The sequence below is a fragment of the Hypomesus nipponensis genome, chromosome 4 (genome assembly GCF_054491055.1).
Source record: "Hypomesus nipponensis isolate SF chromosome 4, ASM5449105v1, whole genome shotgun sequence".
Taxonomy (NCBI): Eukaryota; Metazoa; Chordata; class Actinopteri; order Osmeriformes; family Osmeridae; genus Hypomesus; species Hypomesus nipponensis.
In genome coordinates, this window is record NC_140364.1 from 4,545,849 (window position 1) to 4,573,762 (window position 27,914).

The window sequence follows — 27,914 nt, forward strand, 5'->3', positions numbered from 1 at the left end:
ACCTCAATGCCATGTTCAACTCTGGTGCCCCCCTCACACGACTGTACATCAGGTACATGTTGATATTCTGTTATCTCTGAAAATAGCCATGTGGTCTGCATGGCTGCAAGCCAGCCAAGGTGGCTTGGTTAGGTAACACATAATCACACAGGGCTATTAGCTTAGCCAGTTGTACTGTGTTGTCTTGTGCCCTCGCCATACTGAAGTTTAACTAGCCAGCACGAAAGCTGTTGATGGCTAATGATAGGAGCCCGTGTCATGCCATGGATGGGGCTGATTTAAAACACCAGCGCTCAAAAGCCTCTCGGCTCCTGAGCTGAAGTTCTACAGCTCATAACTGAGGAGGGAAGCCGCCATGTTCATTGTCACAGACCAAGGCATGCTGAAGCCGAATCTTAATGCAACAGCAGTAGGCATGGGCCTTTCCTTCACAGTCCCTGAAGACCCCGTATATCTGTAGAGTGACGCCTAACCCTAGTCTCTTGATTGGGTTTGGGGAACAAGAATGATTGAGCATTATGATTTGGCTATTGTCTATTTCATGCACAATATCACGATTTCCTCTGAAGCAAATCTTGTACAATCTCCCCAAAAATCTGAATCTTTGCAAATTATGGAAATGTATCCACTGAGGATTCTGTGTGCACATCACCTCTGCAAAAAGTACTGCTTTGTTCAATTTACCACCACCACTAACAATGTCTGTGACCGGATACACGTTTTATTCCAGGATGATATGTGTTTAGTGTATAACATTTCAGTATACAAAAGGTTCTGAATGAATGCCCTCAAATTCCTGTTGATATATTATGAATACCTCTTAACTTGGCTCAGAAGGTCTTCAAGATTAGCTGATTCAGCATGAGATAGCAGCCAGTGGTCAGTGTCTTGATAAGGCTATTAAGAGAGTAGTCCTTGCATAAGCCCATAGCACATATACTAATCCCTCACACATCTGCTCTTGTAGCTCCAGGCAGACATATTTGTTTCCTCAACTGCTGGCCCTCAATTTGTAATTGTAAGGGTTGTAATGTAAAATGGATTTAAAGCATGAAAATTCATGAAACTGAAAATGAAATTAAACTAGAAAGTGCATTTCCTGCAGAAAATGCGTTGGAATGCTGAAAGCTGAAATTATTATTATTCATTTGTTTTTAATAGTTTGTGGTTTTGTCAAAATGTAAAAGTTTAAATGGTGTCTGTAGCTGAAAGACTGAGTCAGAAGAAGGATTTGAAGAAAAAAAACTCAATTGGGAAACCATGTAAAAATATTATGAATATTGATTTACATTAATTTAAGCATAAGAGGTAAAAAGCTGAAAAGTCATAGATGGAAACCCCTGAAACTGCTGATTTTGTTGATAGCTGAACGGGTTTGAAAGCTGAAAATTTGAAGGAGCTGAAAGGTGCAACGGAAGAAATAGAATAATATGAAGAAGTTGAATAGAGGTTCGAAGAACAATATATTTGGAATGCTGAAGCAGCAACTACAACTTTTCATACGCATTTGGATGAATACATGATCAGAATTAGTCAGAAATTGACGGAATCTTTTAGTAACGCTGCAAGCATTTAAACAACCAATAGACTCATTTGGTATGAACTTCACATCACATTATCAGTTAAGTGCTGGGTTCTTGTTACCAAGGAGACACAAACTTCCATTGGTTCTTGTACCACGTGCCCAGAGGCTTTGACGTCAGCGGTGGAGGCAGGGTGAGCTGACTATGGGCTTAGCTGTTGGTTCGTAGCTCGGAAGAATCTTGTGGAGTTTGAGTCGAAGCAGTCGGTATCTCCACGGCATATCCTGCAACCTGTTGCTGCTCCAACAACTTGTACTTCTAAAGCTTGTATAGCTGCAAACTACTTTCAGCTTGCGACACACCAGGTTATGGACTATTAGAAACTTACTTATCACCCACAGTACAACAAGAAAGGTGAGCCATTCTCTTTTTTTGCTTATTGTGCGTTTCTTTGAATTTGATGGTTGTGGCTGGTCTGAGAAAAGATTTTGGCGTTGCATTCAAGAAATACCGAATGTTTGCGAGGAAATACACGATTTGGCCACAAACTTTAAACGCAATGAGCTCTGCTTCATGTTGTAACTTTGTGTCGGTAATCGAAGACATGGGAGTGCAGTAATCACCGGATGCTGCGTACAGAGGAAGATAAGCCTACCTTAATCTTTAATGGGAATAATTTCACTGTAATGGACTTTTTACATACACAGTTATAAATATAAACAACACAAATTCTTTCGCTTCAGACCTCAAAATCTAGAACGACAGCAGGAAGTGAAGCTAGCCAAAAACAGTAAGGTTTGGGGATGTGGCAAGACCAGGCACTGCAGCAGACGCGATAAGTAAATGTCAACTTGTGCCATTTTATCGGATGCTTTTGCAGTAGCCTATACAATCTTTGTTATATTAATTAACCACACGGTGTAGTGGGATTTAATTGCATATAACGTATGCCTATTATTCAAATGGTGAATTTGATGCCTTTTGTGGGGTACAATATTATTTCAATCAATATATTATACAATTTTCTTTGAAACCGTTTGATTGTCTCTGAAACATGCCAGACAGGGAAACTAAATGCGTGGCAGAAGGGTTACACAAAGTAAACAAATTACATACATGTAGACAAAATGTACAGATAAAAGACAAGAAAATTGGTCTGCTAAAGAGATGCAGATGTGGAGAAAGTGGTGAGAAACTTAGAAACAGAAAGCAAAAAAAGGCTTTTTATCCACAAGATGCCTCATTGATATGGTAATAAGAGACTTGGCACTGATGTATTCAGTAGTACCAATGCATGACATGGTTTCCAGCAGTTCCCCATCTTGTTTCAAACTATCTGTAGAAAAAGAGGGCCAGACAGAGAGGTCAAAGGCCAGGGATGTTGATCTTGTGGTTGGGGAGCAGATCTAGTAACCCCCTATGTGACATGGTATCATTCAAATGGTTCAAGATTGCCAAACATCCAGATATGTCCTCAGATGTTAGGCCTGTTCTGTGGAGTCACACATATACTGTTTAACCAAGTAACGCAAAAGGCTGAGAAACAAAACACAGTTAGTGGAATAAGAAGAGCAAAATAATGGCAATCAATATGGTTAAGAGGGGATATTACATAGAGTAAATGTCTGTGTGAGAGATTGACAGACGTGATTGTGATAAGATGTCACCGTGACACTGGAGCTGGTTGGGACGGCTTATGAACACTTCCCGTTTTTGTATTTTAAACCAGTATCACATTTTTGCCTCTCCTTAGTTCTGAAGCACACACCAAGGTGTTAAGTGCACTACGGCACACGGTTAAACGGCACTCTCTTCTGGAATTTACTGATGCTTTTGAAGGATGTCTCAGCTTTTCTTCCTCTCCTTGACAGGGGTTCGAAAGGCAATCTTCCTCATTCACATACTCTCACTCTGTGTTGGCTTTGTCATCAGGGTACCGGACAGTGCATCGACGCATGAAGCCTCGTGATAGGCAGTTAGTGCTGACTAATTTCTGTGTCAGTTTGATTGGGCGCCTAAAATGTCAGTGGTTGGTGCACTTTGGGGTTTTAATGATTTGAGAGAGCAGAGTGACAAGGTTGGAGCGAGAGAGAGAGAAAAAACAAGGAAATCTGCCTGTAAAGGAACAACAGTGTGGAACTAACAATGTTACTAAAACCCTAGAGAGACAAGTGGACCATAATATTGTATATAATAATGTGTTCTATAGATATTAGCTTTAGCGTGTACTGTGTAATTAGATTATCACACGCTTCATAGATCCATTAATATGCCAAAAGAAGAAGAATGGAAGTCACAGCAATAAAATGCCCCGGTGTCATAAGATAGATGGTGAGTGTAGCTTTTTAAACATGAGGAAATGTGAGGGGAAGTTTAGACTATTCCTCCAGATGTTAGTATGACAGCTTGTGATGAAGAAGAGAACTGATCCTGGGTTTAAGGGAAAATCCATCAATGCAAAATGTCACTTTAAACAGGCTAGAAGTATCCAACAAATGTTTCCACCTGATTTCCAATGGCAAATCTCAGTTCACCACACATCTTATATGAAATATCACATATTTAGAAGTAAAACTAAAAAAAAAAATGTTTTACATCCAGTGTGCAAGAGTGCAAGGTGGTCAGTTTATTTTTTTAATAGAATTGCTTAAACAAATGTACATTTGATTTGACTTAGAAACTGTGCTGCTATTGAATGCTAAATTGTCAGAAGGATCATTGGTGTTTCTGTTGGAATAGCCTACAATTAATTATGTCAGATTGAGTCAGAGGTTAAACTAGGTCATTGAATGCAGAGTTCAGGGTAAATTTAGCATCTGATTGATGGCTCAGGACCTTGGGTTAGATTAAAACCATACCATTTGTCTTATTTATACCTTTAATGACATACTAATGTCTTGAAATATGTCTCTTTCTCTGAGCCTCAAACAGTTGCTTCAGGTTGTTGGATAAACTCTTTACCTTACTTAATTATGTAATTGCAATACTATCCATCCTCATTCAGTGACCAAGCTAGTCTTTTATCCATTGCAATTTACTATACTGTATTTGAATCTTGACTATAAACCTATGGATTGTAAACAACAAACATTGTTGATGAGCTGTAAATATCTAAATAAAATAACTTGCCCACTATTTAAAATCAAAATGTATAAACAGATTCAATCCTACCATTTGTTTTAGGAGGTGGTTGTGACAATTGGTCTTTCAAGAAGGTTAGGAGGCGTAAGGGAACTCGTACAGAGCTTTGTGTTAAAGCATCCGATATTATTGACAACCATGTTTCTCCTTTCTGAAATGTGCTGCTGACATGAGGCCTTCAAACCTCACCAATCTCTCCTTCTGCCCAACACAGTCCGTTAGTTCAACAGTCCCTGAGGAAAGTCCCGTTTTCTTCTCCTTTTTCTTTTCTTGCGGTACCTCCTCCACATCCATCTCTCTGTCCTGACCAGTCGGATTATCTCTGTGACTTTATGGCTAAGCTTTACTGTTCTGTACTGTAAGGTATAAATGGAGATCTCTGACGTAATGGGTTTTAAGGCATTCTGTGCACCTTGCAGTGGGACCTGACTTACACCTCAGCACCTGAGTTTCTGTAGCTGCACGACACTTGATGTTGTTGCAGCACAGCTGCAGAGGTTCTTAAGCCTGTTGACAAGGACTTGTGAATGTAATTTGATTCAAAATACAGACCCAGTCTTCAAACCGCATTTAGACATAGACACCTTTTATACCGTCTCAAAAAATGCTTTGTATTGCAATTATACTGTATTTGCCTTACCTGAATTTTGGTGAATGCAGGCTGATTAGGAGTGGTGCAGGATTGAATGAGTCTGTCATGTAATAAATAGGACTGACTGTCTTCCATGGAAATTGAATTCAGATGATTATTAATTAGGCTAGTGGCTTTGGTATCATTAAACCAATACAGGACTGATTCATTTTGACTTGTCTGGGCCTTGCACTGTGGAAATCAAATAATGAACCGCAAATCATTTTTCTCCCAACACAATGGAAATGTCTTGACCCTGCTGCTTAGTAGATAAGCAGTCTCCTTGATGACTTTTTCCTTTTCTTGTAACATATGTATTTCTGTTCTTTATCCCAGCAAGTATAAAGTGTCACATAATACTGCAAATACTCTCTGTGCTCTTTTGTTGCAAATAACAATTACACAAATGCAACTCCCTGACATCCTCAAGATCATGCTGGATTAAAATAGTCTAAGGGTGGACTTTGTTTGTGCCAAATGTGATTTAGGCATCTAGCGTGCCTAATAATTTTGAAGTGTTTATAATAGGCTTTTGCAGAGCAGCCATGACGGTTTCACATTCATGGCAAGTTCACAGTTGATGTGGGTGCTTCCTTTTAAAACCTCATCCTTGAGGTGACCTGTGTTCACGTGTTCTCCCCAATGCTCCTTAGCAATGTTCCAATGTGACTGACCTTACTAATACCTTCTGATGCTCAGGTCTACTAATTCCTCCTCATTGCCCTTCTCAGACACAGAGAGAAAGTCTCCCTCCCCAGGCCTTCACCTGTCCTGACTCCAAGTCACTGTCGTCCACCTGTAGATGAAGCTTCTTTGCCATGTGGGCTGCACCAACTCTCCTTCTAATTTATATAACGATGCCGTCATGTCCCGGCCGACAGAATTAGTTAAGAGCCTTAAGGTTAATTGGGGAAAGGTGATCTTTGAGCCAGTAGAGATCTGAAATAACTCCAGGTCCCTGGATGAGGCTCTTTGATCTCCTGCCTCCCACCAACAGGCCTTCAGTGTCTTAAAGAATACCCTTAAGCCTCCGTGAGTCTGTATGAGGAGGGGCAAGGGGGGGGGGGGGATAAATGGTAGGGATCAAACGTGATGTCACCACGAGGGAGCTGTTCCATGTACAGGTGCACTTTGGAACCTCTAATCAGTGAGGCCTAAGTGTTCTTATAGTTCTGATGGCTGACTTGACACTACACTCTGAAAAATCACAGGCAAATCCTCTTCACAGCCACTGGAATTTCGACTTATTTCTGTTTTGACTACTATTATGATGTTCTGGGTGATTGTCATGAAGGCTACAGTGGATGGAAATGATTTGCTTTTTGTTTTATTACTCATCCCCACGGCCACCATAAATGACAGACGACTGTGTCTGTCCCCATGGCAACGTAGCAACAGCCCATGCAAATTCTTCCAAATCCATTAAGCAATTAAATGGCAGATTGTTGGTTATGCTGTGGTTAGTGTCGACCTATCGCTTACATTGAGAGGAAAGGTGTGCTAAGAGGTGTACTGAGGGGAGACTTTCCATAAAATAATTGGGTCTGTAGCGTGATGCACATATTGTGGCAGTATGACTAAGACTAGCTTTGTGCCTGAGTGGTGTGTTTAGTTGGAGTGTTTTCGTCTGGTGAAATCCAGATTTCAAACTCTGCTGTCTGCCATTTCCTTCCACCTGAATAAAGGATGGAATTAGTACCCCCTTCTTTTTTTGTTTTTTTTTGGTGCTTGTTCGTATGGCAAGATGATGTCTGCGGTACTGACGCATAAAATCACGTTTCAGGCCAGAGACACAAAAGGAAACAGGCAGTGGTGATTATGGAAATAAGGTCTGTCTACAATATGTTAATGAGTCCAAGGATTTTCAGGGAATAAAGCGTCTTGTCAAGCTTTTCTGTTGATAGTTGTTTGTCATGCAGAATATTTCATTCACATTTTACCTGGTCTATCTTTTTTCTTTCTTACAAGGTATTTTCATTCATTCATTTTCTATGAAACTCGGCACTAGCGGACGTCATGTTTTCACATTTGAGGCAGAGCATCATGTGTTGTGTCAGCTGTCATTAGTGGTGTCTCAAGGCTACGCAGTCTTTGAGGTAAGATAAATGAGATGTAGGCTTTTTGATTGCTCCTAACCAAGAACAATTGGCTCAATCTGTTGAAAGCATTAAACATTTGACGACTCCATAATGTTAATGTTAAGTACATACATATTACGATTGTATTTTTGTCAACTAAAAGTTGGCTCTGCTCCATCTAATCCTGGTGTCCTTCCTCCCAGGGCAGTGAGGAGGCATTAGGCAGTCACTTCAGTACAGTGGACACTGGGCGGGCCAAGGGCTCACCCGGTGTACCGGCCGGAGAGCTATTTGTTCTGCATGGTTCTTTTTGGGGGGTAGGGGGGATTCTTTGCTTAGGAAAGCCTTGTGAGCACAGGGAGAACATGCATGCTTCACATGGCGATGGAGAGAGCCTACCTGAACACTAAATAGTGCCCCAAGCGGGAATTGAACCCTGGACCTTCTTGATGTGAGGGAACATGAAAGGTAGGCGAAAGGCTGAACATGTTTACGTATAGGGAATGACCCAGCCTGGTCATTCATGACCTTTATCCATATACCTATCAAAGCTTAGAATAGATTCTCGTTGCTCAACTCTAGTCTTACAGCTAAATGCTTGACCCCAAATAAAAATAGTTGACAGTGCGCCACATATCCATCGGTGGGGTGAAATTTGATGAGCTTAAGACCCCTTCCTCTCTTCATGTCATCAACCACACATGTGAAAGTGGAGTAAACAGAGGCACACAAACCCATTGTCCTCTGTGTTTGCTTTTCGGTGTTAATATCAGGGAAACTGACATTTTTCAAACTGACATTGTAATATGATATTCCGTGAGTCGTGTTTTGATTAGTATCAGTTGGATCTACTGTAAGAGCTGTGTTTACAGACAGTAGTCGAAGGTCAGAGGTTTCAGCGTTGCTACAGGAAGTAGAACTAGAACACACAGTGAGGAAAGACGCAGAGATGTGTGCCTCTGGTAGCAAAGGTGGAAAGATCCGTTAGCCAAAGCGTTTGAGTTGTGCTCTGTTACAGACTAGGGTGTGGTTGAAGGTAGTTTCCTTGCCTTTCTGAGAGATATGGTGTTGAAGAACATTGGTGGTCTTACTTCCTGTTTAGCATTGCGGAGTGGGAGGGATTGATGTGTAGGCCTGTGAATCATCTGTGCACTTAGTGTGTGCTGCGCCGCAATCTATCTGACTGCAGATATACAGTTTGCTTAGCATTTCATTTTACCCTACAGCTACCACCCGCCTCTTATTTTCTGTAATCATTTGTTCATCCAGTCTAACATCTATTTTCTGTCAAGTGTTCTTTGTCACTCGCTTTCTCCCTCCATCTAGCTGAAGCTCTTACCACCCTCTCTCTCTCTCTCCCCCCCCCCCCCCCATCCAACAGATTCGACACCAAAACTGCAGAAATGGGCAAACAAAACAGCAAGCTGCGCCCCGAGATCATGCAGGACCTGGTGGAGAACACCGACTTCACCGAGCATGAGATCACAGAGTGGTACAAGGGCTTCCTGAGGGACTGCCCTAGCGGCGCGCTCTCCATGGAGGAGTTCAAAAAGATCTACGGCAACTTCTTCCCTTACGGAGACGCCTCCAAGTTCGCCGAGCACGTCTTCCGCACATTCGATGCCAACAACGACGGCACGATAGACTTCAGGGAGTTCATCATCGCCCTGAGCGTGACGTCCCGCGGCCGCCTGGACCAGAAGCTGAAGTGGGCCTTCAGCATGTACGACCTGGACGGCAACGGCTACATCAGCAAGGCAGAGATGTTGGAGATTGTACAGGTGGGTCTGATGCGGAGATAGGAACTTTGTAGAAACTCTCTCTCTATCATTATAATACCTACAGTTATTTACAATCAACAAAACAAAATGGTAGGTTATTTGATTCGTGACAGGATACTTCTAGAGTCCTGAAGATTTACCTTATGCTGGCTGGCCAGCTCTTGGGATTCTTTCAATGTTAGCTCAATTCAAGAGCCAGGCTTACGATAAGAAACAAGCTGACATTTAGCTTGCTTGACACCCTGTTTGTGTGGGGGTTATGCAAAATGTTGGTAGATGGAAAGTTCATCACCATGCAGCGATCAGTGCACCAGTAAACTATGTTATTAAGAGCCTGCAGGTGCCATTGATAATTTTGAAGTTTTTTTAAATACCTAGACAGTGCCCTTTCAATCAATCCAGCCTTGTCCACTTAATCTCTAACTTTCTTCTTCTGTGCTTTGTGTCAAAATGTCCTGGTACACTAGCCTGACGTTGTCATACTCATAATCCTAGTCAGAATATGAGTCTGAAACCGCTCCATTGGGCTGTGAGTATGGGGCGTGTTTCAACCGAACTCGTAAAAAAAATGCCTCTTCGCTCAATTGGATATACCTACAACCAATCAGAGCAACATAGTATGTTGTGTGTTGAAAACAAATTCAACCCAAGCGCTCTTTGGTGATGTGGTTGATTACGTTACTGTTGATCATCTGTCCAGCATCGTATAAAGCCCGCCCTGACAATTTGATTGGTCCGAACAGCTCCTGTTCGGACATACTTTTTCCCCAACCGAGCGATCCCAGACCCAACTTCCCCACCAATTTTTTTTGTGGGCGGGGATAAGCTGGGCTGGCAGCCAGGCAACTGGTACACTTCATGTTCTGCAAATGTTTGTCCCATTGCAGATGCTTTATGCCAGTTGTGCATGTCTACATTCTGTTTTTATACTTGGCCAGTCAACGTGCCCTGATAAAAGCATTGTATGCACATAAATAAATCTGGTTTACTTGTATTTAAAAAAAACATTAAAGTCTACACCATAATTTGTCCATGTGGTGACTTCACAAATGTGTACTAAGAGGACTTGTGAAGTCAAACAAAATAGCTGAAGTATGGTTATTCAAGTAAATCTCCTATTTAAAACGAATATACAAAATTATTATATTTTTAGTTAATCTGCTTGCTTTTTCTACAGGTACACTTGCACTTAGAGATTCATGTTGTTTAATTGTAACTTGCTTAACCACATGCTCTTATGGTTCTTCCCTTTGGGACTTATTTTTTGGTTGTTCACAATATGTGCTTCTTGTTTTGGCTACCCGCAATGCTATGAGGCTATCTTGTTGTTATTATCAGCGACCTATGCAATTTGTAAAGCTCTCTCTTGGAAGTCGCTTTGGATAAAAGCGTCTTCTAAATGAATACATGTAAATATACATTACTGTGCAAAAGTCTTAGGCACCCAATAGTAGTTGGTGGTAGTTGCGCACTAGAGAAGTGCATATTGCTGCAAGATGGACAATTCGCGATGCAACTGTCCCTGTGATGGAGGATAATAACATGGCTGGTGTTCCACTCAATGCTGATGGAATAGACAATTTTCCCAGAAAAACAAAGAGAGAGGGTGACAGACCACAACATAGGCAGAAAAGGAGAATATTATAGATATGTAGGGGTTCTGTCAGATCCTGTACATTTAAAATGGAGAGAGAATCACAGAGTGGATGTGGCAGGCTGAGTTTCTCCAAAGTTCTATTTATACCTGATTTTCTAACAACCAGTAATCAGATACCAGTCCATGTTCTTGGCAGCCTGGTCCTTCTTGCAGTCCCTGCCATTTCTCATGGAATCTTTTATCCTAATGACATGACAACATTTGACCAGAGATTAAAAAAAGAAAACCTTGTGAAGCTCTTTGTTTTTACAAATAGGAGAAATAAGTTCTTTTTGGTCTAGATTTGTCATCACGAGCAAAGCATATGGTTCATTGTGGATTTCAGAGAGATCCTTTTCTCATAGAGAATTCTAAATATTGATCTCACTCTTGTTCTCTTTCTATCTCCAGGCTATCTACAAGATGGTATCCTCTGTGATGAAGATGCCAGAGGATGAGTCCACACCAGAAAAGCGTACAGACAAGATCTTTCGACAGATGGACACAAATCGCGACGGTAGGTTTTCCCCTTACTTCTATGTCAACTTAAAATATCCTTTTAACGTGCAAAGCATGATGAAAAACATTAGGCCGACTAACTAAAACTTCACTGTATCTCCCATCAGGCAAATTGTCTCTGGAGGAGTTTGTAGAGGGAGCCAAGAGTGACCCGTCCATCGTCCGACTGCTGCAATGCGACCCGAGCAGTGCCGGACAGTAGAGTCTTCCATTCTCTACGATTTTCATTCCGATCAGATCATTTCAAAATACCCTGTCAACACCAGAGCACTGATGAGAACTTGAGCTATGGAGAACGGAGTCGACAGTTGTGGCGAGAGGCACACGCATGTACACACAATCATAGACGCAAAGCATGTACTGGATGTACACAATTTAACACACACACAGAGGAGAGAAAAAAAAGAATGTCCAGTCATTCAGCCACTGACCGGCCTGCGTGCGTCTCCAATTGTCTGGTCAAAGCCCTGGTCTGCCAACATCATTGGCCTTAGGGCACGCTACCAAACTAAGGACCGAATTCCCATCTAAGACTTAGAATACCAAATCTAAAGTGCCCTCTTAAGATCGAGAGCACATGTCTGAGGTATTTTAACAACACCTTTGCTGAGTATCATTGAAGTTCACAAATGTTTTTTCTCTTTGAACATCCTTTTACATTTGAAGCATTTGTACTGATCACAAGGAATAATGTTCAACCCTCCTGTATTCCTGTGTTGTCTAATGCTTAGTCAAGGTAAGATTTATTGACGTTTCTGTAAGCGATTTGATGAATCCCCTTGATTGCAGTTATCCTGCGACTGTTAAACACTGGATACACTGATCTGAATGAGCCTTTGATGATGGGATGCTACTGTGAGAGAGGGGCTTGGGACCTAGAGTAGTATTTCTGACATCCCCTAGAGGAGAGTATAATCACCACACAGGAGAAAGTCACATGACTTCTAAATGTATTTTAAAGGGACAATGTACCAAACTTAAGTTGTTGTATTGAGAGTGAGTCTTTAGTACAGAATACTTGTGAACATACATACACACCTACACCACACATACATACAACCTGTCACGCACCCACACACCATCTGTTATCCTTTATCTTCACCATCAATCAAGGAAGAGTATATGAGCAAAATATGTAGGCAATATATAGATGATATACTTTCCTTTACTTTGTAATTATGTTGGGGCTTCTGCCACAGTAAAAGAGATTCACTTAAGGTTTTAAATTTTAAATCACTGTAAATGCAACACATCTTTTTATTTGCGAACATGTTATAAAAGTCTACAGTATATTCATATTTATGCTAGAAGTGTAAAGAAAAAAAGAGAGGACCACACATTTTGCTATGCATTTACTTTTGTCTATATTTGGCTATCATCAGACACCCAGAAACAGCTTTCCCTTTTTCAAGAAGAAAATAGAGAATACTCCCCCTATCAAAGCTGAGCACAAACATATTCATTTCATACATGTCAACTGTAAATCTTTGGTGTATGGTATGTGCAGTAACTGTATGCTGTTGATTGCTGAAATTGTATGGTATACATTGTGTAAAAAAAACAGGAGCCCTCATCTTTATTTAATGGATGTTGAGGATGTGATTATTGGAAACTGTTTCATGTCAGCTGTTCAGTGAGTTTGCACAGTTATTTTACAGTCTAAGTGTATTGCATGCATGTTCTCTATACAGATGCATTTGTACATTTTCAAGTAATCTAAAATATTAATTGAATTGGTGAAATTGACCATTGTAGATTCTATGGCACCAAAAATCAAGAAGGTGGTTTTTCAGCATGTATGAAGGCAATTTCTGCAAAGCAAATTTCTGCAACCAACAAGCCTACTGGAAACCCCAATAATACTGAAGCACAACGCAAGACCCAGGGATTTGCAGAAACACATCCAGACCTTGTACTAGACAGATATATACACAAGGATATATCGATCCAGCCACATCAGGTCTATAAGATTGTAAATGGAATGTGGGCTTAGAGCTCTATCAGGAACTATGTGCTGTTCTCCTTAAAGCTACTGTTACACACCTACTGCACTGCCTATTGCACACACCTGAATGTTTAGGATCACTGCTTGTTTTATAAACAAGAAAAGGGTGTAAAGAGGTTTGTAAAAAGTTTAACATTTTTCAAATATAGCAGCAGGTAAATGTCACTATCTCATACAATAGCATTTTGTGGTCAAGTGCCAAATGTATCCGCTAAAGAAAACAGTATTGTACCGATTTATACAGTACAATTCTTACCTGTCGGTTAAAATCTGTATCACAGTATCATTTTGTAGATTTTGTATTGTTACTTGCATTGTGTCAGTGGAGCTTTAAAAGACAGGAGTCTGTTTTTGACAATTAAATAAAGAAAACATTACAAAAATTGAGAATCTTTTTTTCCTCCCAAACATAGCCAGACATCCAAAGAAATTCTAACGTTTTTTTTTTTTTTTACTAGTACAATATCTCTTTAATAATAACTGTTGACTATCTATTTAACTTTAAACATAACTATCCACAAATTTGATTTTTTTATTCAGAACAAACAAATTTACATTTTCACCGCTCAATATATAAAAAAAATCCACAAATAACTTGAAAGGATACAAATGCACTTAAGTACTTGTTTAAAAGAAATGATGGATGGTTGAGCCAAAAGCCACAAAAATAAATAAGACAGCTAAGAGTAAGACGCCATATAAACACATATGATCCACATGAAGTCTCTCATCTTATGCACATGACACTTGAAAGCTTGGACCATTTCAGTATACTTGATAAGACTTTCTAGAGCTGCCCACTTCCATACTAAGTATATACACTTATTTACACTGCAGTACAGCATTTCTACTTGACTATCAGTAGCCATTATTTGGAACAAAAACATACAAATACAACAAAATAAAACTGACAATTATTTTCATATATGTACTTGCACAACAAATGGATGAATATTATTACTGCTCACTCAAAATGTAATGATTTGAGCAGTTCAAGAAGGCATGAATTATTTTTTAGTCCATCCTGACTTTCAAATGTAAAAGAAAAGGTACAGACTGGCACTTTTTAATGAGACAAACACCCCAATTTTAGCCTTAGAACCTACCTTCATACTTTAGATATTGTGTGGTAATTTCTCATGAATAATTATTTTGGGTCTTCCTAAAAAGCTTGACATGATTCAGGTTAGCCTAGTTGTATTACCAGTTGGCATTCATACGACCCCTTCCTGTGAGGATGAAATTATACTCCAAAAGGGCACCTCTACATCATTAATTATTTCGAATCTTTTCAATCACTAGGGAGAAAACAGATGGGAATAACAAACACAAAGGCTACTCCAAAATAACCATTGTGAAAAGAATTGTCGGAATCAAAACCAGGATGGATGTGTTTAGTCATGTGTGAGCAGTGAACATAGGTTTTAAAAGTGGTTTTGGTGTTTAGTTGCTCTTGAAAATTGTTTGAAATCTTTTTAATCTAAAGTTTTATCCTAATTTTCTATGCACTTTGAATGAAGAAAATATCCTGTGACAGGATGCCGAACGATTCAGACGTGGAGAGAACAACTCTTGTGCATCCTTCTCCTTTCTCTCCTTCTTCCTCCTTGTCTGTCTGCGGATTTGAGTTGAACTGGATAGAGGCTGGTCCCAACACTTATGACAGGGCTAGGATACAATTTGTATCCCCATTTTGAGTGGTCTCCAGTCACACTAGCCCTTCACAAGGGCTTTGGATCAGAAGTTAGTCACAAACCAATTAACTGTCCCGAACAACTCAGCTAATCAACTAACAGGTCCCACAGGGTCACAAATCTCAACCAATCAGCTGTTTGGCTCCACCTAGTCTGGGCCTCTACAGTCTCATCTCAACCAATCAACTATCAGCTTCCTTTGTTCTTCAGATCTCAGTGAGGGTCACCTTAAACGAGTCTGCGTAGCTCTCGATGTTCAAGATGAACGTGTCTTCATTGGAGTAGTGCTCAATGATGTTGTCGTCCATGTTTACCAGAATCCTACAAAGACATTTGACAAAATAATATATACTCTGTTCATTCATATATTAAATGAATGTACTTCAACACATTAGAGAATATATAAATGATGGCATTGCTTTCTTCAACAAACAAAACAATGGGTGCTAAAACCACAAAGAATACTGATATTATGCTATCTTTTACTCACCCTTTTTTGCTCTTCTTGTACACCTTAGCTATCCTCTCTGAGGGTAGTCCATATTTCTCTGATATCTGTGTAGATTAATGGAATCATTGTGCAATTACAAACTGGAGTTGCAAATAACAGACACAAGCAGAAAGGAGAACATCGATAATCTTTTCTGCCTTGTGAATACAATTTTCCCGACTCTTGTCTTTCTCACACACATACACACACAGATTTGCGCACAACTCCACAAGACACACCAATACGTACAGCATCCATTAGGCCTCGTAGTGTGGGAGACTTGAGCATGAGAGCATCAAACACTTCGTCTGACTCCTTCCTCACGTACAGCAGCACTGCATGGAAAGACAGAATACAAACACAGCACAGAGGAAAGATAACAGTTAAGTCATTTCTAAAATCGAACATGATATACTGTGTGGCTTGTTATGACACATTTTGTCTACTGATTCTAAAATAGAATCCAAAAATTGCTATTTGATACATATATATCGGCACTACTGCATGCCCATAAACAGTTTTTGTTATGACAGTAATGGCAAAGAATAGCAAGTTAGGTCTTTGATTATACTAGCAGATACCAATCTGGAACCATTGTTCTGTCATAAGGTGATGCTTTTCTGTGGCAAACATGTTTCTAAAGACAGAGAAGAAGAAAGACTACCTCTCTTTTGTGTCTCTTCTTTGATCAGTTTGTGGGGGGAGGGGCTGAGGTCGTCATCGGACGGCCTGAACATCCTCTTCACCAGGACACTCCTGACAACAACATCCACAGCAAAAACAACAACATAACCAACAAAGATTTGTCATAACCTCTGAAAAACACAGACACCATTATACTTCTCACATACACTGGACACCATTTTATTATGATACAATCGTTGCACGTGCACATGTCTGAATGTGTGTTTGCTCTTTGTTTGTCTTTAATAACATAGTAATAAGTGAGTGCAATTGTTTGTGTTCGGTGGATCATTTTCATACATGGTGTTCATATTTGCATGTGTGAATGTGTATGGACATGTAGACATATGTGCCTGTCTGTGTAGACTCACCCTTCCCTCTCAATCTCCTCTGTGTTGAAGGCAAATACCTGAAACAAAAAGGTGTATGATTTTAATGTAGATATTTCTTTAATTGCTGAGATACATTTTAAGGGAACTGTGATCCACTTGATCTCCATCATAACCTATTTATTTTAACTATTTGATACTATATATGTTTTAAGTCATATTAATTTGGCTTTCACACAATACTGAGAACATGTTAAACTAAATAAAATAAATCTGGTCTCAACTCATACAAATCAGTCTAATTATTATGAACCTGTTCTGACTGTGTGCAAAATCTTTTTATAAACTACCCTTTACAATGATTCAACGAGCAACCAATCTTGATTCATGCGTAACGGGTACACCTTGTAATGCCCCATGAGCTATAAAAGGAGAAATATTATTTGAAAGGAGCCATATATTTGGCAAATATATGGCTTGATTGGTAAGAACAAAGAGAGTGCATGTAGACTGCATTTATGTTTCCCTTTTGACATTGTTTTTGCAGTGTCTGTGTTTTTAATTAGTTTTCTTAGTATACTGAGTGCAGATCACATTGAGGGACAAAGGGAAAAAGGCATTTATATATATCAAAAAGCATTTTAGAAAACAATACTTTCTATTTACCAATAGAATGTGCACAAAAACAATTTTCAAAAGCTATCAAATACTTGATCTACTTTGCCCAATCCTATGAAACCAATAGAACATTCCAAAACATATTGTTTAGATTTTTCTCTGTTGCCCTTCTCTTCAATTCTGTTTTTAAATAGTTGGTAGCTTGATTTGAGCTTGAGTTTATGTAATGTAACAAAAGTTACAACTAAAATGTCATAACATCTTAGAGTTTCTAACCTGTCCAGCCCTTTGTAGATTACCAAAGTGAACATCTGGGATGAAGAGGACAGGCTGGGCCTCCAGGTCGGTCATGGTCTTGAAGAAAGTTGTGTCGGCCTTCTTAGGTAGCATTATGACACCCACACCTCCATCCTTCCCTGACGCCCCCAGAATATGAAAATGTAATTATACTTTACTGTACCATAAACATGAACAAATAAAACTTCACACATAACTGTCAACATAACTGGCAGGAGGAACTGGAAGTTCAACCTTTTGTCTTCTTACGGTTCTGTTTCCTCTCCTCATCCCTTATCTTTCTCTCAGCACCCTGGGAGAGAGAGAGATGGAGACATAAACAGAGACAGAGAGACAACAGATAATGGATTCAACTTTGCCTGTCAAACTAATTGTGACGCCACTAGGGGGAGCTAATAGTTAACGCTCCATTTTCTTTCTCCCAATAGACTGGTTTTGTTCACACAAAAGCGAATAATTGTGCATGGTTGTGTGTGTGCGTGCGCATGTGTGTGTCAGTGTTTCTGTGTCTGTCTGTCTGTCTGTCTAACTGAATGTGTGAATTTGTTCCCTGTATTATACTGTATCATGGCAAGTGATTGTTCCTGTTTTTTTCTTCCAGTACCAAACACCTGAGAAAGGTTATAGTATATATATATATATATATATATATATATATATATATATATATATATATATTAGCCACAATTGTATGTGCTTAAAATAACTAACAGTAGTTGATGGATTGAATATATAACATGTAGATATGATGAATTGGACTGAGATAAAGGGCTTATTATTCACATAAAGGGGGGATTTGAACCTGCAATCGCTCAATCTTGTGTATGATCCAATATATGTGTATGTTTGTTTTTGAATATGCGTGTCTGTCTGTGTGTATGAGTGTGTGTGTGTTTGATTACCTTGTCACAGAAGACCTTGATCTGGGAGTAGGCTCTATGGAGGGGCTTGTTGCTGCGGTTGTTGTAGCTGTACGTGTCAATCTGGATCATCAGAGGCAGACCCTTGACCCCCTTCTGAGACGAAAAGTCTGTACTCAGACAATTTACCGTGATGAAGATCTGTCAAATATAAAGCATACTGTCTCAGAGAACAATCAAGCCAAACGCTGGACACCCCCCTGGCCCACTTGTCTGTGTATTCTGAAATGAAGAAATTGGTGTGCGCCATATTGTACTAGCCTTAGCCTTGGTCTATCCAATTATTTAAGGACAAGGACAAGGCCAGGGCCTTTGTGAACAGAGGATGAACATGTACAGTCTATAAAGTCTATAAAGTATACAGTCTATAAAGTCTCTCCTTTTTATTTTCACTCATTGCCTTCTCAGACCACATACTATAGAAGTGGGTCCTGTGTTAATTACATGGGAGAGGACAAGTAAGGAAAGCCTATTTATATTTCTGAGATTCTGCCAAGTTCAGCCAGGGCCAACCACTCCGCTTAAAAGACAGTACACTGCGGGCGGTAGAATGTTCTGGAAAAACGTGGGAAGCTCACACTTTTTACATATTGTTACGTAACAACAGGTATATGTAATATGGTGATTCCTTCTCGAATAGGTTTAAGTAACAGAGGCACATTTTCAGATTTTCTAGAATAGGTCATAAATCAAGTAGGCTCGCTTCAACAAGCCGTAGCTAACAATGTCGGATTCATCCCCCGGATTCATCGAAGCAGTGAGGAGTCACATACTGTACAATGAACTGGGACTATTTTATGTTTTTGATATTTTCTTTTTATGTTTGATTGTATTACTTGAGATTGCACTTGTGATTTAAGTCACAGTTTGCAATAAAAAACGAAAAAAGCATGGCTGCCCTACATTACGGTCATACTAACTACCTACATACCTATAGTTCCAGCATTGCAGAGTCATTACATAGGAACTGCTATGTAGTTAATCTCAATCATTGTTTAATGGGACAAATTAATATACTTATTAAGTCACACTAGGTATGAGCAAGGCTGAGCTTTCAGTTGAAGGTGTCACAACCCTCAACTGCCCCTCCACAACACCCATTTACCCCTTACACCTCTACCCCATACAGTGCCTTGGATATAGTTAATAATATCCTATGTCACTAAAACTTTTAAACAATTTTATTACATAGCATTTCCTATCTACCCAGTTTTTACTTAAGGTATTGCTGTCAAAACATGGTACTTAATGTAGCCTTTTGGTAAAGTATTGACCAATGTATTTGACCTTTCATTTTTAAATGTAGCCATGATAAGGTGATTCAACAATATTTATAAGCAGTGTAAAGATTCTAACTGCCCTATTCTCTTAAAACGTGTATACTGAAACAGTTATTTCTGTCTTTACTGAGTTCTAACAAAGTGAATTTCTATTACACAATTCAGGGTATTTTAATTACTAGAATGGAGTGGTTGTTTATTAACTTGTCCCATAAAAGAACCATTACAGCAGCCCAAGAAAAGCTTTTTGGAGTCTGAAGCTACCTCACTTATATACCAAGGTACAAACCTTATTCTTCAAATAAATTGAACTAAATAAACGTAAGGCAATACCAACAAATGCAAGGCAAAGTCACAATTGGTCTGTTATAACAGCCAATATAACAGGGATATTATATATATTGTGACAGGGAGAATTTGAGAAAAACAAAAAACAACTTGAATAAATCTGTTTCAGAACACAAACTCTGAGCCAGAAGCTTGCACAAAAATGAAATATAAAACTGAGCTGTTTATTGGTAATAAAGTTATGTCTTTCCGTCATAGGCTAAAAGCTAGTAAAACCTTTGATAAAAAGCTAATTGCAGTCAATACTGGCTAATTTAACCAGCAGAGATTACTGAAATGATAACAACTAATTTATCAGCCCAAATAACTCGGCTTAGTTCTTTTAACCAGTCTCTTTGTCCTTTAGTTTATGACAATGGAGAAGCCAAAAAATACTCATGTTAAATAGAAGAGTCATGCCAAGCCCTGCCCCTGAGACAGAGACTAACACACTGGCCCAGTGTTGGCGCTGAAGGCGAACATTACACTTACTCACATGGCCACTGTGAGTGTGTCTGTGTGTGTGTGTGTGTGTGTGTGTGTGTATGTGTGTGTACCGGGCAGGTTCACAGAAAAGAGGGCAAAACAAACAAAACAGGGTGGGGATAGGATTAAAGCGTTTGTGCCTGTGTGCATGTACATGGCCTCTGTGTGTGTGTGTGTGTGTGTGTGTGTGTGTTTGTAGTGTGATTGACTGTGTGTAAGTTGGGGGGTATATGGCCCGACCTCAATGCACAGTTCTGTCTGTGGGCGCTACAGGTAAAGAGAGTCTACAAAGGTAGAGGGCACAACAGAGCCAAAGTCAACATCTTTAGTTTCTTTTAAATATTACTCTCCTATTCATTCTAGTCACAATAGAAAGATAATAAGAGAAAATCTATTAATAAATTGACTAGTGACACAAAACAACCCTTGGGATTCTACAGCACATGAATGAGTGCGTAGTGAATCAGGGAGCATGTGAGTCTGTTGTAATCCTATGTCTGTTTACGCAGACAAGCAAGTGCCCGTGTTTGGCAAAGAGTGGATAAGCATAAAAACCGGATCAGTGACTTTTACGTCCAGGACACACCTTTACAGTGAGTAAACACGGAGGGTTCTGGGAAAGTAGTTTTTTTTTTTTTACCTTGGCCTCTTCGTTGACATCCCAAGTGAAGGAAACGGCATTGTAGGCAATCTCCTCAATGTTCCCAATGGTGTTGAAACTCTCCTTGTAATCCGCTGTAAGGGATGGAGGAAGGGAGGGAGGGAGGGAGGGAGGGAGGGAGGGAGGGAAAGAGGGAGGGAAGGAAAGAGGGAGGGAGGGAAAGAGGGAGGGAAGGAAAGAGGGAGGGAGGGAAAGAGAGAGGGAGGGAAAGAGGGAGGAAGGGAGGCAGTGAGATGCTGTTCTCCACGGGATTTGACATAGGTACATTATTTGAGATGTTAAATACATGAAAGGTGCCCTTTCCCCAATTGCAATGCATTTGAAAGGGTCTTCATCTGACCCAGGTCTAAGATGAACAAAATACATAAACAAGTATAAAGTAGGGTAGGGAGGGAGGGAAAGAGGGAGGGAGGGAGGCAGTGAGATGCTGTTCTCCACGGGATTGGACATAGGTACATTATTTGAGATGTTAAATACATGAAAGGTGTGCTTTCCCCAATTGTAATGCATTTGAAAGGGTCTTCATCTGACCCAGGTCTAAGATGAACAAAATGCATAAACAAGTATAAAGTAGGGTAGAGATAAGCATGGCAGTATGGATTAAAAAAAATAATTTCTTCACCTTGATTTTCAATAATCCCTTAATCTTCACACCCCCCAGAAAATAAAACCCCAAAATAAAAGCACTATCTGCAAAAAGCAGGTAGCTATTGTTGGGTCGGATAACAAATCCACATTATCAGACGGCACGCGTCTGTGTGATAGAGCCTTATCTGGTTGTGTAAACAAACTCTCTGGCTTTGCAAGAAGAGGCCAATAGAGGAAGCTATATCATTTCAAGTAGTTTATTAATGCAAAAATAGGTCAATGATTGGGTAAATAAATATAACTACAAGAGTAAGTTGTGGTCAGTGCTTGGTTCATGGTTAGTCATTGCTTTCAAATTGTTACAGTTTGAAGCTTGGAGGGGAGACAGCTATATTTCTTTATTTTCCACAATCTGAAAGTTTCACTAATCTGGACACACCTCAAGCTCACAGTTCAGTCCTTTCCCCAATAAAGACAGTTGCAAAACAAAAAAAAACAAGAAAAAGTCATGGCGACTTCCATGTCCGTTATATTTCCCCTCCCCCGTTAAATGGACCCATTCAAATCTCCGATCCTGTGACATGGCCTCAGGCCTAGAGAACAGTTCTGCCTCAACTGCTATTCAAATCCATGGCTTGTCAAGTCAGAGGTGTCGGGTTACACAGCCTCTGTCTGTCTTGGAGCGTTCTACATCCAGTCAAAGCTACTGCTGGCTGCTTGTCATTTAACCAGGGGTCACCTAGTGCCACAGCCCCCACCCCCTGACTGCTTAGACCTGGCTACTTAGAGGGTCGGTTCCCCCTTTGTAAGGTCAGGAAGGAACAAAGATGGTTTCCATCTAGCCTCATGGTAGGAGGGTATTTTTGTTTTCCAAATATTGGCTCGGCCTTGAATCCACAGGCTCATTTTACTGGCAAATCACACCATATGATCTGCCTAAGCAATAAACTTCTTCATACACCAAATCCTCTATCTGTTGTATAACTGAAAAGCCACAGGCAAAGAAAATCCTCTTGTTGCCTACTGGCATACACAAGAGGAACCCTATGGATCGCCCCTATGGATGTTATTACTAAAACAACAACGGGTTGTACAAATAAATACATTTTAATTCCTGTGAAAAAACGAAAAGGGTAGAAAGGCATTTCAAGTCTACCATCAAATGTCACAATATGTGACAACACTTCATGACCAACTGTGCCTTCAACAGGCAGGTACAGAACCAATCCTGGGAACACTGCATGCATTCCACTGTGTGTCTCAACAAGCTGTGGACTTCTAACTTCCATATTGAGATTCCCACATACCACCGAGTCTCTACCTCACCTGCAGGTCACAGCTTGCCAGATGCAAAAGAGCTTGAGAGCCTAGTCTCACATAAATTCATTTCTGTTGGAGGTAAACAAACACCTTTTAGGATTCAAATCCATCAACTGAAATTGGCAGGCGACAATGGTGAAAGCTTTGACGTCAACAAATTGAACTATAGTTTGGAGTCTAGAGTGACCCCGCAAAATTGGATCACATTTAAAACACGCATTTAAACCTTTTTGTCTGTTGCAGTAAATGTTATTCAAATCTGTAAGAAATACTTTGTCTTAGACTACAGTGCCAGTCGAAGACACATTATCTCATTCAATTGAATGGGAAGGTGTGTCCAAACTTTTGACTGGTACTCAAGTATTGCATGGCATTGTAGTCTTTATGAAACAGTGTGAACTTGGATGTATTATCAATGCTGTCATCGACTGAGTCAGTTGGAAGAGCACAACAGACGAGTGGGGAGCAGTGTGCCTCCAGGGTTGTTGGACAGTAACGGATAATCCCAGACTGTTGTGCAATTAACTGGTTGTGGGATTGTCATTACATAAGTGTCGCTAAAGTAGCTGGAAATATACAGTATGCAGACCTAATTTTAGGTCACAAAAGAGGAGTATGGCTGTTAACATTTTGGGCAACATAAGACTCCTGACTGTGGAAACATCTTAAATTAGGTTAGGGAGACCCTTTGGTCCTATCCTGCCCAAAGCCTGTTGAGAGACCTACATCGAGAGGAAATGTGAAAGGATTTGACTGAAGAGCCATCACAATCATCTCTGTACAGATACAGTTTGAACATGAGTGGTGACTGGTTTGATTAGGAATTTCAGTTATCTCAAAGTTAACTCAGTGAACATGATTCTTGGTAAGATCTCTGTTACAGATACAGATTGGTTCCTTTCTTTACGCAGTTATTAGTTTAGCAGAACATTCAGTAAACTGTGTTATTGTTTGAACCGTTACCTATATCCAGCACCCTCTGTTTGGCAGTGTGTTGGCGGGAATGCCAGTACTTCCAATACTTCAGCTGTTCATCTCTATTCTTGTCCTCACTGAAAACAACCATGATCACACTCTGAGTCGGCAAGAAAGAGAAGAAAAAGAGAGAGAGAGAGAGAGAGAGAGAGACACACAGAGAGAGAGACATGTTTTAGTGGGATCCCTGAGACCTGTCAAGGAGGACTTTATTCTGGATCAAATACACAAAAGGTAAGTGTAAGTAAGAGGGTTAAGGTCAATGCAGTGGGTAGGGTCAAGAACTCCTCAATGAACTTCCACTGAGAGGGATCAGAACATTTAGGCATTACCACACTGATATTCCTTATTCACATATTTCATGCTCCCTATTTCTCACCCTGACTTTGCTGATGGGGTGTCTTAAACGTTTATTGACCCCAAGTTCACTCAGGGTGACAGCGTAGAACTGGCCCTTGTTCAGGTACGTCATTGGCCCCTCCCCCTGCTTCTGGCGCAGGGATCGTGAAGCATCAAGTGTGTACTGGAAAGTGTCACTGTTAGAAAAAAAAAACATTTCTGTAAAAACTAAGCTTCAGGTATTGATCATTAAAATAAAGGGTTGAACAGATGAATATGAGTATTTGATGGGACTATTGATGTAACTTACACGGCTTGCTGATCAAAAATGAATTCGGCAGGTGCCACTGAGGAAGGTGTATGGTATTTCTGTGGAAGTTATCGAGAGAATTAAACAACTTCAGTGCATTGACACGGAAATCAACTAAAAAAGGAACAAGATTTTCACTGGTATACATGCTCACATTTGAGTATTTGAAATGTTTATAGCAAAACTATAAAGAACATAACATTGTATGTAGTTGGTATGCCTAGCAGACTCACAGAATTGCAACTAAATTTCTCATACACAGCACAGCAGAACGTTTGCTACGTTCAAGTCTATTTAATCAATATTTCTGTTTTGTTTTGAATATAGCTAGTGTATATTTACATGTATATAACGACTACTACAAAAATAAAGCTAATGGCATTTGAATCAAATGTTTCAAACACTATCATGTTCTATTCAAACAATATTTCCTGTGTCAAGTTCCTCTCACCCCATCGCTCTCTTCCTCATAGGGGCTGTCAGGCGTGCTTCGTTGGTCATCCTTGACATATCCAGGATGATTTCCAACTGTCTCATCATAATGGTTCTGTTCATAGATGACTCGCCCTGGCTCCTCCCCCTCTACTCTGTAGTGAACCCCACCAGGTCCCATGAAGACTGGCGTGTACACTTCCGCTTTCACCACGGCCACAGTGGCGCCGCCATCACCAGACCCAGACCCAGAGACGTACGGCTCTCGCTTGGACTCCAGGTGGTCTGTGTTGATTGACAGGTTGACTGGGACAGACTTGAGAACCTGGACACGGTTGTCAACAGTTTCACCATCATTCTGGCTGTTAGCCCCGGAGACACACCTGTAAGGTCGGAGTAAAAGTCAGTGAGAAAATCATTCATGTTTAAAGGACAAACCTCTGTCCATAAAATCACACAACCAATTATTTGTGGTTGTATGTGAATAGATGTGTTTGAAAACTGAAGAGAAAAGATGTATTGTTTTCTACTGGTATTGCATTATCAGCCAGTAAAATGCACTGACCTCTTTTCTTGCTCTTCTGAAATGTCAACTACTTTTGCAACAGGCAACAATCTCTTTTCTTTAGGAACCTAAAAAAAGAGCCGTATGAAAACATGCGTAGTTCAACATCAACAAGTTATGCATGAGGAAACCATCCACCTATCCCTTGCATGAGGGGATCTCTGATCTCACATAAGTTTGCTGAGATCTGATTTCATAGTATATCAACACAAAGGAAAGCACAGGGAATTAAGAGAAACGTTCCACGACCCAGACCTTGTAATATTCGTAGAGCAGTCCGAGAGCAGCGGCACTGTCCTCATCTCCGTTTATGCTCATCATGGCTTTTGTGGCGGCCGTCAGGGGATTCTCCAGGTAGGAGCGCCATGCCTCATCCTCGCTGGTGTAGGCCCTCCTTTGGTGGTAAGAGTTTTCATTGGGAACCACCACCACCAGACGCTTACTATATGTACACACACAGAATAGCACAAACACACAAACATTGTGGTCATCTCAAATTCATGTGCAAACACACATACACATGCAAACACACGTCTGCATGTCTGGATCTGACTTGTCACTGTAAAGGCCAAGTCAAGATCACACGCACATTTAACACACTTGTGGGTTCAATGACAACTCTTTCAATTAAGCAAGTCAAGGACAAGGAAAAAAAAATACTGTACTAGCCCTTCTAAGACCTATGCTATATTAATACATGAGATGGACTTCCTTGATTTTGTGTGTGTTTTACGCAACTATTTAAATGTTATTGTTATCTCAATGAAAGTAAATGTATGTTAAATATTCTTCATATCATCATGCAAGTGTCGTGTCCATCTGCCTCCATTCTACCACTCCCAAAAAAGGCTAGTCTTTCTCATGACTCATGTCTTGGCTATATGGTTCTCTATAAAATACACTGATTATCCATGTCAAAATTAGTGCTACACAAACAGGAAATGTTGCTAATATACCAAGGCAACTCATGATTTTGTGCTGATTTTGTGAGTGTAGAAGTTGATCTGCTCAATTCAATAGGGAACTGGTAAGCAAATGTTACCTGTTTATAGACTGGTACTGTGCCTTTGAAAATACTGTGACAGTGCTTGGGTTCTATATGGTATTGTATTTGCATATTACTTGTATATATATTGAACAGCATAATGCATCGTTTTCTTAATTGTTAAAATTGTGTTAGAGATACGTTATTCACAATTTATCATTATTATTATTATTACTTTAACTAATAACTAGTATTATAAACAAATACAACTAAAAAAATTACTAAGCATAACCGAGTATTTGACAGATTTTTTACTTTAATTAATTAATTAATCCGTGCAATGGACATTGTCAAATAGTAAAGAATGAGATACGTCTCAATCCCACAGGTGTCACGAAACTGACCAAGAAAACTATTCTGGTTTCTTCAAGAGTCTGAGACAATAGGCTAGGTATTACGAATTCATTCTTAGAGACTTTAAACATGTTATAAGTCTATCAAACAGAAAATGATGTAAACAGATTTGTCTCATCCAAAGGTATTCCATCTGTCGAAAATGGCGAATTCAGCCACAATCGAATAGTCAACGACGAAGTTCTTTCCTGTAAAGCTGAGCTAAAGTCTAAATATAACAATGCAAATGGTATGAACTATAATAAAAAGCTATCATAGTTTCGAAACAAAAGCTAAAGTTTTCAATTTGTGCCTGCCAGAATTCACTAAATGTAGGCAACGTTTTCGAATTCAACGTCTAAAGTAATTAATGCTCCTTTCTCCAGGTATTGTTTGATCACTTACTTGTCAGTCTCTTGTGACATATTTTGTTTCCTCCACGTTTCTTCCTTGTGAAACTGGACTTTCAAGTCGGTGCAGATGAGAGTGCGAGGCTGAGCGGGTGCGAACTGCCAGAACCTGGGCTACAGGTAAATCAGCTTTTCTAGTACCACGTCTTTGCCAGCCCCTCACCTTGCAGGTAAGCAGCGCTGCACCTTACTTTATGTCCCGATACAAAGAAGGGCATTAATTATGCAACAGCAAGTGAATTATTCCTCGATATAAAGAAACTGTAAATTTTACCTTGCTTAGCTAAATGGTAATGGCTAAACTTTGGTTTGAATTATTTTAGTTTAAAGTATTCAGGTTAGGAGAGGGGGAGCCTTTTTGCTGATTGGTCCGTAGTCTGAAGACATACCTCAGCGATAGGCTGTCACGTCAGTGAGCCATGTAAGACCCTCCTACTCCACTTCGTTAGAAATAACTAAAACGACTTACTAGTTCGTCTCTCTACGAGTTATACAAA

General features: G+C 39.9%; 2 protein-coding genes across 3 annotated transcripts; one reads left to right on the forward strand and one right to left on the reverse strand.

Annotated features, from left to right (window-relative positions):
* Positions 1-1,708: 1,708 nt before the first annotated feature.
* ncaldb (neurocalcin delta b) lies at positions 1,709-13,697 on the forward strand. Of its 2 annotated transcripts, none has more exons than XM_084695830.1 (4): positions 1,709-1,937; positions 8,755-9,154; positions 11,202-11,307; positions 11,417-13,697. In XM_084695830.1, the coding sequence occupies exons 2-4, from the start codon at positions 8,777-8,779 to the stop codon at positions 11,509-11,511; spliced, it is 579 nt and encodes a 192-aa protein (XP_084551956.1). In that variant the 5' UTR covers positions 1,709-1,937; positions 8,755-8,776; the 3' UTR covers positions 11,512-13,697. The 2 variants fall into 2 exon arrangements, with proteins under 2 accessions (XP_084551956.1, XP_084551957.1); XM_084695831.1 differs by lacking the exon at positions 1,709-1,937 and adding an exon at positions 7,734-7,841.
* On the reverse strand, positions 13,686-27,586 carry grhl2b (grainyhead-like transcription factor 2b). The gene is made up of 16 exons (XM_084695828.1): positions 27,413-27,586; positions 25,885-26,071; positions 25,630-25,697; positions 25,084-25,447; positions 24,633-24,691; positions 24,363-24,519; positions 23,972-24,083; positions 21,080-21,174; positions 18,329-18,487; positions 17,661-17,718; positions 17,406-17,545; positions 16,554-16,591; positions 16,163-16,254; positions 15,748-15,833; positions 15,499-15,563; positions 13,686-15,329 (listed from the first exon to the last, which is right to left on the reverse strand). The coding sequence occupies exons 1-16, from the start codon at positions 27,430-27,432 to the stop codon at positions 15,215-15,217; spliced, it is 1,815 nt and encodes a 604-aa protein (XP_084551954.1). The 5' UTR covers positions 27,433-27,586; the 3' UTR covers positions 13,686-15,214.
* Between the last annotated feature and the right edge of the window lie 328 nt (positions 27,587-27,914).